A 14118-nucleotide genomic window follows, 5' to 3' on the forward strand; every position below is an offset into this window, starting at 1 on the left:
TAGGGAGTTAGGAGTTAAACTAAAAAGTAGGACCTCAAAGGTAGTAATCTCAGGATTGCTACCAGTGCCACGGGCGAGTCAGAGTAGGAATGACAGGATAGCTAGGATGAATACGTGGCTTGAGAGATGGTGCAAGAGGGAGGGATTCAAATTCCTGGGCCATTGGAACCGGTTCTGGGGGAGGTGGGACCAGTCCAAATTGGACGGTCTGCATCTGGGCAGGACTGGAACCAATGTCCTCGGGGGAGTGTTTGCTAGTGCTGTTGGGGAGGGTTTAAACTAATGTGGCAGGGGGATGGGAACCGATGCAGGAAGTCAGTGGGAAGTAAAGTGGTGACAGAAACAAAAGGCAGTAAGGGAGAGTGTACAAAACATGACCGGACAGATGGTCTGAGAAAGCAGGGCAAAGACCAAGGGAAGTCTAGATTAAACTGCATTTATTTCAATGCAAGAAGTCTGATGGGCAAGGCAGATGAACTCAGGGCATGGATGGGTACATGGGACTGGGATGTTATAGCTATTACTGAAACATGGCTAAGCGAGGGGCAGGACTGGCAGCTCAATGTTCCAGGGTACAGATGCTATAGGAAAGATAGAGCAGGAGGTAAGAGAGGAGGGGGAGTTGCGTTCTTGATTAGGGAGAACATCACGGCAGTAGTGAGAGGGGATATATCCGAGGGTTCGCCCACTGAGTCCATATGGGTAGAACTGAAAAATAAGAAGGGAGAGATCACTTTGATAGGATTGTACTACAGACCCCCAATAGTCAACGGGAAATTGAGGAGCAAATATGCAAGGAGATTACAGACAGCTGCAAGAAAAATAGGGTGGTAATAGTAGGGGACTTTAACTTTCCCAACATTGACTGGGACAGCCATAGCATTTGGGGCTTGGATGGAGAGAAATTTGTTGAGTGTATTCAGGAGGAATTTCTCATTCAGTATGTGGATGGCCCGACTAGAGAGGGGGCAAAACTTGACCTCCTCTTGGGAAATAAGGAAGGGCAGGTGACAGAAGTGTTAGTGAGGGATCACTTTGGGACCAGTGATCATAATTCCATTAGTTTTAAGATAGCTATGGAGAATGATAGGTCTGGCCCAAAAGTTAAAATTCTAAATTGGGGAAAGGCCAATTTTGATGGTATTAGACAGGACCTTTCAGAAGTTGATTGGGAGAGTCTGTTGGCAGGCAAAGGGACGTCTGGTAAGTGGGAGGCTTTCAAAAGTGTGCTAACCAGGGTTCAGGGTAAGCACATTCCTTATAAAGTGAAGGGCAAGGCTGGTAGAAGTAGGGAACCTTGGATGACTCGGGAGATTGAGGCCCTCGTCAAAAAGAAGAAGGAGGCATATGACATGCATAGACAGCTGGGATCAAGTGGATCCCTTGAAGAGTATAGAGATTGCCGGAATAGAGTTAAGAGAGAAATCAGGAGGGCAAAAAGGGTACATGAGATTGCTTTGGCAGATAAGGCAAAGGAGAATCCAAAGAGCTTCTACAAATACATAAAGGGCAAAAGAGTACCTAGGGAGAGAGTAGGGCCTCTTAAGGATCAACAAGGTCATCTATGTGCAGAACCACAAGAGATGGGTGAGATCCTAAATGAATATTTCACATCGGTATTTACGGTTGAGAAAGGCATGGATGTTAGGGAACTTGGGGAAATAAATAGTGATGTCTTGAGGAGTGTACATATTACAGAGAGGGAGGTGCTGGAAGTCTTAACGCGCATCAAGGTAGATAAATCTCCGGGACCTGATGAAATGTATCCCAGAACGTTATGGGAGGGTAGGGAGGAAATTGCGGGTCCCCTAGCAGAGATATTTGAATCATCGACAGCTACAGGTGAGGTGCCTGAAGATTGGAGGGTAGCAAATGTTGTGCTTTTGTTTAAGAAGGGCAGCAGGGAAAAGCCTGGGAACTACAGACTGGTGAGCCTGACATCTGTAGTGGGTAAGTTGTTAGAGGGTATTCTGAGAGACAGGATCTACAGGCATTTGGAGAGGCAGGGACTGATTAGGAACAGTCAGCGTGGTTTTGTGAGAGGAAAATCATGTCTCACGAATTTGATTGAGTTTTTTGAAGGGGTAACCAAGAAGATAGATGAGGGCTGTGCAGTGGACGTGGTCTACATGGACTTTAGCAAAGCCTTTGACAAGATACCGCATGGTAGGTTGTTACATAAGGTTAAATCTCACGGGATCCAAGGTGAGGCAGCCAATTGGATACAAAATTGGCTTGACGACAGAAGACAGAGGGTGGTTGTAGAGGGTTGTTTTTCAAACTGGAGGCCTGTGTCCAGCGGTGTGCCTCAGGGATCGGTGCTGGGTCCGCTGTTACTTGTTATTTATATTAATGATTTGGATGAGAATTTAGGAGGCATGGTTCGTAAGTTTGCAGATGACACCAAGATTGGTGACATTGTGGACAATGAGGAAGGTTATCTAGGATTGCAACGGGATCTTGATAAATTGGGCCAGTGGGCCGATGAATGGCAGATGGAGTTTAATTTAGATAAATGTGAGGTGATGCATTTTGGTAGATCGAATCGGGCAAGGACCTACTCCGTTAATGGTAGGGCGTTGGGGAGAGTTATAGAACAAAGAGATCTAGGAGTACAGATTCATAGCTCCTTGAAAGTGGAGTCACAGGTGGATAGGGTGGTGAAGAAGGCATTCGGCATGCTTGGTTTCATTGGTCAGAATAATGAATACAGGAGTTGGGATGTCTTGTTGAAGTTGTACAAGATATTAGTAAGGCCACACTTGGAATACTGTGTACAGTTCTGGGGCCTCAACTATTTACTTTTTGTATCAACTATTTATTATATGTATTATAGAAAGGATATTATTAAACTAGAAAGAGTGCAGAAAAGATTTACTAGGATGCTACCGGGACTTGATGGTTTGACTTATAGGGAGAGGTTGGATAGACTGAGACTTTTTTCCCTGGAGAGTAGGAGGTTTAGGGGTGATCTTATAGAAGTCTATAAAATAATGAGGGGCATAGATAAGGTAGATAGTCAAAATCTTTTCCCAAAGGTAGGGGAGTCTATAACGAGGGGGCATAGATTTAAGGTGAGAGGGGAGAGATACAAAAGGGTCCAGAGGGGCAATTTTTTCACCCGAAGGGTGGTGAGTGTCTGGAACGAGCTGCCAGAGGCAGTAGTAGAGGCGGGTACAACTTTGTCTTTTAAAAAGCATTTGGACAGTTGCATGGGTGAGATGGGTATAGAGGGATATGGGCCAAGTGCAGGCAACTGGGACTAGCTTAGTGGTATAAACTGGGCGACATGGACATGTTGGGCCGAAGGGCCTGTTTCCATGTTGTAAACTTCTATGATTCTATGATTCTACATTCCATCTGCCAAATTTTTGCCCATTCGCTTAACCTGTCAATATCCCTTTGCAGACACTTTGTGTCCTCATCGCAACTTGCTTTTCCACCTATCTTTGTATCAGCAGCAAATTTGGCCACAAGACACTCTGTTCCTTCATCCAAGTCATTGATACATATAGTAAATAGTTGAGGCCCCAGCACTGAGCCCTGCGGCACCCCACTAGTTACAGATTGCCATTTTGAAAATGACCATTTTATCCCGACTCTTTGTTTTCTGTTCATCAGCCAATCCTCTATCCATGCCAGTATAACACCATGAGCTCTTATCTTGTGCAGTAACCTTTTATGTGGCACCTTATCGAATGCCTTTTGGAAATCCAAATATACTGCATCCATTGGTTCCCCTTTATCCACCCTGCCCGTTACTTCCTCAAATAACTCGAATAAATTTGTCAGACATGATTTCCCCTTCATAAAACCATGTTGACTCTCCTTGATTGTATTATGAGTCTCCAAATGTCCTGCTACGACTTCCTTAATAATGGATTCTAGCATTTTCCCTATGACAGATGTTAGGCTAACAGGTCTATAGTTACCTGCTTTCTGTCTCACTCCCTTCTTGAATAGGGGTGTTACGTTTGTGGTTTCCAATCCGCTGGGAAATATTGATATGATCACTGCTTCCCAAGGGATCCTTTACTTTGAGATCATTAATTAATCCTGTTTCGTTACCTGTTACCAGATCCAAAATAGCCTGTCCCTGGTTGGTTCCCCGACGTATTCGTCTAAGAAACAGTCCCGAATACACCATTTGAACTCATCCTTAGGGCTACTTTTGCCAATTTGATTTGTCCAATCTATGTGAAAGTTAAAATCGCCCATGATTATTGCATTATCTTTTTTACAAGCCCCCCTTGTTACCTGATTTATATTTTGCCCAACAGTGTAGCTACTGTTCGGGGGCCTTTATACTACTCCCACCAGTGATTTCTTTCCCTTGCTATTTCTTACCTCCACCCAAATTGATTCAACATCTTGATCTTCTGAGCCAAGATCATTTCTCACTATTATATCAATTTGATCATTTTCCGTCTGCAATAATTCAGAAAAACATCACAAATTCTGCCAACATGGTGTAATCAGGGTGTGCAGAATATTTAGCCTCTGACCTGCATCTTGTCTCCCTCCTTCAGGCTGTAGTTTTTCTTCTCAGCCACAATCTCCACGGCCAACTCCCCCTTCAGCACCTGGATGCTGGTGTTGCCCAGATCCTCGCTCACAAAGTTCTCCAGGTGAAGCCCTTCAAGCACAAAGACTTCAGAGTCAGCTGCAATGTGCTGGTTAAAAAGTGCTGCAGGGACCCCCATCTCCCAACGTTTACATAGGATTTACAGCACAGAAACAGGCCATTCAACCCAACTGGTCTATGCCAGCTTTTATGCTCCACACAAGCCTCCTCCCACCCTACTTCATCTAATCCGTCGGAGGCCGAAATAATGTTGCCGTAGAGACGGCAATTGAGTGGGCTTTCACGGCTTGTGAATCTTGCAGATTAATCACTGCAATACTGGAAGTTGCATATAAACGGTTCATTACCTATTTTTAAACTCTTTCTAAATTAAGAAACCAGGTGTAGGGCCAGGGCAGCGCCAAGGCTATAAACAGTCGGAAAGAGGTGGAGGTGAAGGTAAATCAGGAAGTAATGATTAGTTAACTTCAGCTTAGATTTTAAAAAGGTATTAGATTGTAGGAGGATGGGAAGATTGATTTGGGGGGGGGGGGGGTGGGGGCGGGGGCGGGGGGGGGGGCCGAGAATAAGGTCATGTCATCACAGCAGCCCACTCCAGCCCTCTGCGACAGTCGAACAAACAGTGGACAGCAAGGGCCGCACTAACACTGAACACGTGGTTTGGCTGGTGAAGTAGCTAAACTGTAGAGGGCAGCGATAGTGAGCTGGAGTCGGAGACTGTGCACCGAGTCTAGATTTAAACACAGCCTGGTAGAAGGCAGTTTGAAAAGGATCGTTTAACTGCACGACATTAAATTGATTTTCATGATGGGAGGGAACCACAGACATAAACTAAAAGGGTCAAAGTCTCCTGCTGGCTGTAAAAGTGCTCTGTGATCAGAGCTTGGAATGTCTCGTGTCCTTGTCTGGGATTTATTTATAATGATCATGTAAACAGCAAACTCATATTAACTCTACATTTTTGTACGATGCATCAAATTATCTTTTCCCTCCTTTCTTGAAGGCTTTAACTCTTGCTGGGGTGAGGGGGTGGGGGGAGCACCTCCAGTCATCATAGGTCATTCGGCTATTTTACCATGGGGAGCATCACAGCCGAGACCAATCCTGCTCTTTCCTGATGAGCATACAGCGGGAAACAGTGGGAACTCTGTACAATCAGTCACTGGGGGAAGTGCGTGATTTACTTCTGTTCAAGTTCCAGATTTTTCCTTTGTTGTTTTAAAAATTTAACCCCCCCGCCGCCAGTTCCTATTTTGTAATTTACCTGGAAAATCTGCAATGAAAACCACATCTGTCCGATTATCCAACAGTTTCTCAATTTCGTCAAACTTCGACCTCCAGGGTGAGAGGTCAACCAGCAGTGGCATCAGCCATGATGTCTTTTTAAAGGGAGACCACTCAGCCATTACAACATCGACCCGTGGGTCAAACAGCCTAGAAACAAGAATTCAGTGTTAGCTAAACGGAACCTCGCTCTTAACCAGTTCACTGAGAGCTAATGGTTGGACAGCCAGAGTGCAGTGCTAATGGTTGGACAGCCAGAGTGCAGTGCTAATGGTTGGACAGCCAGAGTGCAGTGCTAATGGTTGGACAGCCAGAGTGCAGTGCTAATGGTTGGACAGCCAGAGTGCAGTGCTAATGGTTGGACAGCCAGAGTGCAGTGCTAATGGTTGGACAGCCAGAGTGCAGTGCTAATGGTTGGACAGCCAGAGTGCAGTGCTAATGGTTGGACAGCCAGAGTGCAGTGCTAATGGTTGGACAGCCAGAGTGCAGTGCTAATGGTTGGACAGCCAGAGTGCAGTGCTAATGGTTGGACAGCCAGAGTGCAGTGCTAATGGTTGGACAGCCAGAGTGCAGTGCTAATGGTTGGACAGCCAGAGTGCAGTGCTAATGGTTGGACAGCCAGAGTGCAGTGCTAATGGTTGGACAGCCAGAGTGCAGTGCTAATGGTTGGACAGCCAGAGTGCAGTGCTAATGGTTGGACAGCCAGAGTGCAGTGCTAATGGTTGGACAGCCAGAGTGCAGTGCTAATGGTTGGACAGCCAGAGTGCAGTGCTAATGGTTGGACAGCCAGAGTGCAGTGCTAATGGTTGGACAGCCAGAGTGCAGTGCTAATGGGGACAGCCAGAGTGCAGTGCCAATGGTTGGACAGCCAGAGTGCAGTGCTAATGGTTGGACAGCCAGAGTGCAGTGCCAATGGGGACAGCCAGAGTGCAGTGCCAATGGGGACAGCCAGAGTGCAGTGCCAATGGGGACAGCCAGAGTGCAGTGCCAATGGGGACAGCCAGAGTGCAGTGCCAATGGGGACAGCCAGAGTGCAGTGCTAATGGGGACAGCGAGAGTGCAGTGCTAATGGGGACAGCGAGAGTGCAGTGCTAATGGGGACAGCGAGAGTGCAGTGCTAATGGGGACAGCTCGAGTGCAGTGCTAATGGGGACAGCTCGAGTGCAGTGCTAATGGGGACAGCTCGAGTGCAGTGCTAATGGGGACTGCTAGAGTGCAGTGCTAATGGAGACAGCTAGAGTGCAGTGCTAATGGGGACAGCGAGAGTGCAGTGCTAATGGGGACTGCTAGAGTGCAGTGCTAATGGAGACAGCTAGAGTGCAGTGCTAATGGGGACAGCTCGAGTGCAGTGCTAATGGGGACTGCTAGAGTGCAGTGCTAATGGGGACAGCTCGAGTGCAGTGCTAATGGGGACAGCTAGAGTGCAGTGCTAATGGGGACTGCTAGAGTGCAGTGCTAATGGAGACAGCTAGAGTGCAGTGCTAATGGGGACAGCGAGAGTGCAGTGCTAATGGGGACAGCGAGAGTGCAGTGCCAATGGAGACAGCTCGAGTGCAGTGCCAATGGAGACAGCTCGAGTGCAGTGCTGATTCGCTCTCACCCGTTTATCGGCCAGTGATAAAATCACCCCCAGTGTTTCTCAGTGAGATGTATTCCCAGTCCCGACACAAGTCTGTGTGACTTCTGCTCTCACCTCTGCTGAAACCTTTCGTTCATAGACACCCAGATATCAAAGTAGATCTTGGGATCAGAGATGTTGTATGTTTGCAGTTCTCTGGCGAGGCAGCTCGAATACTGCTTTAACATGTCTGCATGGTCCTTCCAACGCCGGCTCTGGGTCCACACCTGCACAGAAGGAACAGACAGCGTTTACAGTCAAGTATTTTAGCAGTGAGAGTCCAGACATCCCTGGGCCTCCCACAACACTATACAAAGACAAGGGCTCCCCCAAATGGCAAGTGGGTAAAGTCACCACCAGGTATGGCCACAGAGACTATGATTCTCAGTCTCTATGGAGTTATTAGCTGAGGCACCAGTATCGGTGGTGAAACTGACCTCAGCGCCTCTGAGGTTAGGGAGGGGGGAAAAGTAGAAAATAAAAATCCAGCCAGAGTCACACTCCCGATCACTATCCAGTGACATTGGACCAGGACAGAATTAGGCTGGAGAAAGCAAGAATAACCTGCATTTCTATTGCACCTTTAATATCCACAGGACGTCCCAAAGCACTTCACAGCCAATTAAGTACTTTTGAAATGTAGTCACTGTTGGAATGTGGGAAACGCCGCAGCCAATTAGCGTACAGTTCGATTATTGCTTTTGTGATATTGGTCGAGGGTTAAATCTTGGTCAGGACACCGGGAGAACGCCCCTGCTTTTCTTTGAATAGTGCCATCGGATCTTTTATGTCCACCCGAGGGCAGACAGGGCCTTGGTTTAATGTTTCATCTGAAAGGCAGCACCTCAGACAGTGCAGCATTCCCTCAGTACTGCCCCAAAGCGTTAGCCAGGATTAGCAGGACTTGATATGAAGATGCCTGTTTAGTTGTACCCAGCAAGAGCCAATGCTTTCAGCATGAGAGGAGAAAAATGGAAAAAGTAATCCCTGTGAAACACAGACACGGTTGCAATACAGATTTTGGTAAAGGAGCAGTTCCTTTACCCACTCAGGAAGGGAGCTGGCAGTTGGGTTCAGGGTTTTGACAGCATCTTAACTCACACCAGGATTTAGGTAGCCAATCTCTCCAGTTACTCCATCCTTATAGGTTATCTTGACGTGTTGGTGGGATCTGGAGTGAACCATCATGTCCCAGGAATATCCGTACAGTCCGTTGGTCCAGTTGTTGTATCCCTGCAGGAAGACGGAGAAATCAGCCAGTCCTACTTTTGACTTTACCTTTCGTTTTACTTTTCTCTGTTGTTGGAAATTTTGTGCTCCAGGTGAGTGATTTAATATTGGAGCAAAGTTTGCTGGAAAATTGAAAAAAATAGAAATTGAAAATGCTGGAAACCGTCAAAGTGACTAAACCTGAAACATTAACGCATCTTTTCTCTCTCAAACATTGACAGTATGGTGTAACTCCAACATTTTCTGTTTGTTACATTGGTGCACAAATCATGTCTGATCAGCATGCAGCTGGTCTCATCAACAGGGATAAATTGTGTGGAGTGGCGGGGGGGGAAGAGGAAATATATAGGGTCCTGCACAGCTGAATGATTGTGTCCATCTTTGGCTAGAATCCCTCCATGTGATGTATCCTCCAGGACTTTGCCTGTATGATAGAAAGAAAAGAAGAAAGAAGGAACTTGCATTTATATAGTGCCTTTCAGGACGTCCCAAAGTGCTTTCCAGCCAATGAAGTACTTTTTTGAAGTGTAATGTAAGATAAATGCAACACATTGAGGAAGTAATCAGGAAGTAAACACAGATCCAGAGCTTAAACCAAACGTGTGTGGAGGACCCCCAATCAAACACTGGCACATTCCCAGGGACCCCCATTCTTGTCAGTTTCATGCAAATATTGAGAAACTCCAGTGGACGATGTCCCAACTTTCAGAAAACAGCATCAGCTACCGAATGGAAAATAGTGCTCTAATTGCAGGATACCTTGTATTGGTACAAAGCAACAGAAATAACATGCTTAGTAACTCAACAATTATAGATGTTGGAAATAAGCAGGAAGCTTCTCTTTAAACTCCTGACCTCTGCCGACATTTGTAAAACCGACACCAGGTCAGTTCAGTCTCTTGATAAAATGCTTCCACCTACTGGCCAACCTGAGAATGGACAGCTTGCCTCACACCAATGAGAGAAGTGTGGAGTTGGAGGAGTCCTGGCAGCCGAAATTGAAATTCAGAAGGCAGATTAGAACTTTCTGCAGCTGTTCATACACAGAGGTAAGAGGGAGAGAGGGGGCAGAGCTCTCCAGAGTGCTTGACATTTCTCTGGCACTGCAAGTCTGCAGCTGAACAGCTGATGGTGGAAAATGCAGCAAAGGGCACGACATTCGGTGCTGTGGTGCCAAGGTACAGCTCCACGGTCACTCTCCTCACCCCACACTGGGTACAGCTCCACGGTCACTCTCCTCACCCCACACTGGGTACAGCTCCACGGTCACTCTCCTCACCCCACATTGGGTACAGCTCCACGGTCACTCTCCTCACCCCACACTGGGTACAGCTCCACAATCACTCTCCTCACCCCACACTGGGTACAGCTCCACGGTCACTCTCCTCACCCCACATTGGGTACAGCTCCACGGTCACTCTCCTCACCCCACACTGGGTACAGCTCCACGGTCACTCTCCTCACCCCACACTGGGTACAGCTCCACGGTCACTCTCCTCACCCCACACTGGGTACAGCTCCACGGTCACTCTCCTCACCCCACACTGGGTACAGCTCCACGGTCACTCTCCTCACCCCACACTGGGTACAGCTCCACAATCACTCTCCTCACCCCACACTGGGCACAGCTCCACGGTCACTCTCCTCACCCCACACTGGGTACAGCTCCACGGTCACTCTCCTCACCCCACACTGGGTACAGCTGCACGGTCACTCTCCTCATCCCACACTGGGTACAGCTCCACGGTCACTCTCCTCACCCCACACTGGGTACAGCTCCACGGTCACTCTCCTCACCCCACACTGGGTACAGCTGCACGGTCACTCTCCTCATCCCACACTGGGTACAGCTCCACGGTCACTCTCCTCACCCCACATTGGGTACAGCTCCACGGTCACTCTCCTCACCCCACACTGGGTACAGTTCCACGGTCACTCTCCTCACCCCACACTGGGTACAGCTCCACGGTCACTCTCCTCACCCCACACTGGGTACAGCTCCACGGTCACTCTCCTCACCCCACACTGGGTACAGCTCCACGGTCACTCTCCTCACCCCACATTGGGTACAGCTCCACGGTCACTCTCCTCACCCCACACTGGGTACAGCTCCACGGTCACTCTCCTCACCCCACACTGGGTACAGCTCCACAATCACTCTCCTCACCCCACACTGGGCACAGCTCCACGGTCACTCTCCTCACCCCACACTGGGTACAGCTGCACGGTCACTCTCCTCATCCCACCCTGGGTACAGCTCCACGGTCACTCTCCTCACCCCACACTGGGTACAGCTCCACGGTCACTCTCCTCACCCCACACTGGGTACAACTCCACAATCACTCTCCTCACCCCACACTGGGTACAGCTCCACGGTCACTCTCCTCACCCCACACTGGGTACAGCTCCACGGTCACTCTCCTCACCCCACACTGGGTACAGCTCCACGGTCACTCTCCTCACCCCACATTGGGTACAGCTCCACGGTCACTCTCCTCACCCCACACTGGGTACAGTTCCACGGTCACTCTCCTCACCCCACACTGGGTACAGCTCCACGGTCACTCTCCTCACCCCACACTGGGTACAGCTCCACAATCACTCTCCTCACCCCACACTGGGCACAGCTCCACGGTCACTCTCCTCACCCCACACTGGGTACAGCTGCACGGTCACTCTCCTCATCCCACACTGGGTACAGCTCCACGGTCACTCTCCTCACCCCACATTGGGTACAGCTCCATGGTCACTCTCCTCACCCCACACTGGGTACAGCTCCACGGTCACTCTCCTCACCCCACACTGGGTACAGCTCCACAATCACTCTCCTCACCCCACACTGGGCACAGCTCCACGGTCACTCTCCTCACCCCACACTGGGTACAGCTCCACGGTCACTCTCCTCACCCCACACTGGGTACAGCTCCACGGTCACTCTCCTCACCCCACACTGGGTACAACTCCACAATCACTCTCCTCACCCCACACTGGGTACAGCTCCACGGTCACTCTCCTCACCCCACACTGGGTACAGCTCCACGGTCACTCTCCTCACCCCACACTGGGTACAGCTCCACGGTCACTCTCCTCACCCCACATTGGGTACAGCTCCACGGTCACTCTCCTCACCCCACACTGGGTACAGTTCCACGGTCACTCTCCTCACCCCACACTGGGTACAGCTCCACGGTCACTCTCCTCACCCCACACTGGGTACAGCTCCACAATCACTCTCCTCACCCCACACTGGGCACAGCTCCACGGTCACTCTCCTCACCCCACACTGGGTACAGCTGCACGGTCACTCTCCTCATCCCACACTGGGTACAGCTCCACGGTCACTCTCCTCACCCCACATTGGGTACAGCTCCACGGTCACTCTCCTCACCCCACACTGGGTACAGCTCCACGGTCACTCTCCTCACCCCACACTGGGTACAGCTCCACAATCACTCTCCTCACCCCACACTGGGCACAGCTCCACGGTCACTCTCCTCACCCCACACTGGGTACAGCTGCACGGTCACTCTCCTCATCCCACACTGGGTACAGCTCCACGGTCACTCTCCTCACCCCACACTGGGTACAGCTCCACGGTCACTCTCCTCACCCCACACTGGGTACAGCTCCACAATCACTCTCCTCACCCCACACTGGGTACAGCTCCACGGTCACTCTCCTCACCCCACACTGGGTACAGTTCCACGGTCACTCTCCTCACCCCACACTGGGTACAGCTCCACAATCACTCTCCTCACCCCACACTGGGTACAGCTCCACGGTCACTCTCCTCACCCCACATTGGGTACAGCTCCACGGTCACTCTCCTCACCCCACACTGGGTACAGCTCCACGGTCACTCTCCTCACCCCACATTGGGTACAGCTCCACGGTCACTCTCCTCACCCCACACTGGGTACAGCTCCACGGTCACTCTCCTCACCCCACATTGGGTACAGCTCCACGGTCACTCTCCTCACCCCACACTGGGTACAGCTCCACGGTCACTCTCCTCACCCCACACTGGGTACAGCTCCACGGTCACTCTCCTCACCCCACACTGGGTACAGCTCCACGGTCACTCTCCTCACCCCACACTGGGTACAGCTCCACGGTCACTCTCCTCACCCCACACTGGGTACAGCTCCACGGTCACTCTCCTCACCCCACACTGGGTACAGCTCCACAATCACTCTCCTCACCCCACACTGGGCACAGCTCCACGGTCACTCTCCTCACCCCACACTGGGTACAGTTCCACGGTCACTCTCCTCACCCCACACTGGGTACAGTTCCACGGTCACTCTCCTCACCCCACACTGGGTACAGCTCCACAATCACTCTCCTCACCCCACACTGGGTACAGTTCCACAATCACTCTCCTCACCCCACACTGGGTACAGTTCCACGGTCACTCTCCTCACCCCACACTGGGTACAGTTCCACGGTCACTCTCCTCACCCCACACTGGGTACAGTTCCACGGTCACTCTCCTCACCCCACACTGGGTACAGTTCCACGGTCACTCTCCTCACCCCACACTGGGTACAGTTCCACGGTCACTCTCCTCACCCCACACTGGGTACAGTTCCACGGTCACTCTCCTCACCCCACACTGGGTACAGCTCCACAATCACTCTCCTCACCCCACACTGGGTACAGCTCCACGGTCACTCTCCTCACCCCACACTGGGTACAGTTCCACGGTCACTCTCCTCACCCCACACTGGGTACAGCTCCACGGTCACTCTCCTCACCCCACACTGGGTACAGCTCCACGGTCACTCTCCTCACCCCACACTGGGTACAGCTCCACGGTCACTCTCCTCACCCCACACTGGGTACAGTTCCACAATCACTCTCCTCACCCCACACTGGGTACAGCTCCACGGTCACTCTCCTCACCCCACACTGGGTACAGCTCCACGGTCACTCTCCTCACCCCACACTGGGTACAGCTCCACGGTCACTCTCCTCACCCCACACTGGGTACAGTTCCACGGTCACTCTCCTCACCCCACACTGGGTACAGCTCCACGGTCACTCTCCTCACCCCACACTGGGTACAGCTCCACGGTCACTCTCCTCACCCCACACTGGGTACAGCTCCACGGTCACTCTCCTCACCCCACACTGGGTACAGTTCCACAATCACTCTCCTCACCCCACACTGGGTACAGCTCCACGGTCACTCTCCTCACCCCACACTGGGTACAGCTCCACGGTCACTCTCCTCACCCCACACTGGGTACAGCTCCACGGTCACTCTCCTCACCCCACACTGGGTACAGCTCCACGGTCACTCCTCACCCCACATTGGGTACAGCTCCACGGTCACTCTCCTCACCCCACATTGGGTACAGCTCCACGGTCACTCTCCTCACCCCACACTGGTACAGCT

At 50.7% G+C, this 14118-nt stretch overlaps 1 protein-coding gene across 1 annotated transcript in view; it reads right to left on the reverse strand.

The window, feature by feature from the left end:
• The window catches only part of ggcx (gamma-glutamyl carboxylase), a 78004-nt gene that overhangs the window by 4754 nt on the left and 59132 nt on the right, over positions 1–14118 (reverse strand). Inside the window, exons 10-13 of the mRNA XM_068001299.1 lie at positions 8589–8720; positions 7563–7714; positions 5850–6019; positions 4506–4636 (exon numbers count right to left, since the gene is read on the reverse strand). Of these exons, the coding sequence (XP_067857400.1) occupies positions 4506–4636; positions 5850–6019; positions 7563–7714; positions 8589–8720 (585 nt within the window). The remainder of the gene's footprint in view (positions 1–4505; positions 4637–5849; positions 6020–7562; positions 7715–8588; positions 8721–14118) is intronic.

Source organism: Heptranchias perlo, chromosome 20, assembly GCF_035084215.1.
Source record: "Heptranchias perlo isolate sHepPer1 chromosome 20, sHepPer1.hap1, whole genome shotgun sequence".
In the NCBI taxonomy this organism is placed as follows: domain Eukaryota; kingdom Metazoa; phylum Chordata; class Chondrichthyes; order Hexanchiformes; family Hexanchidae; genus Heptranchias; species Heptranchias perlo.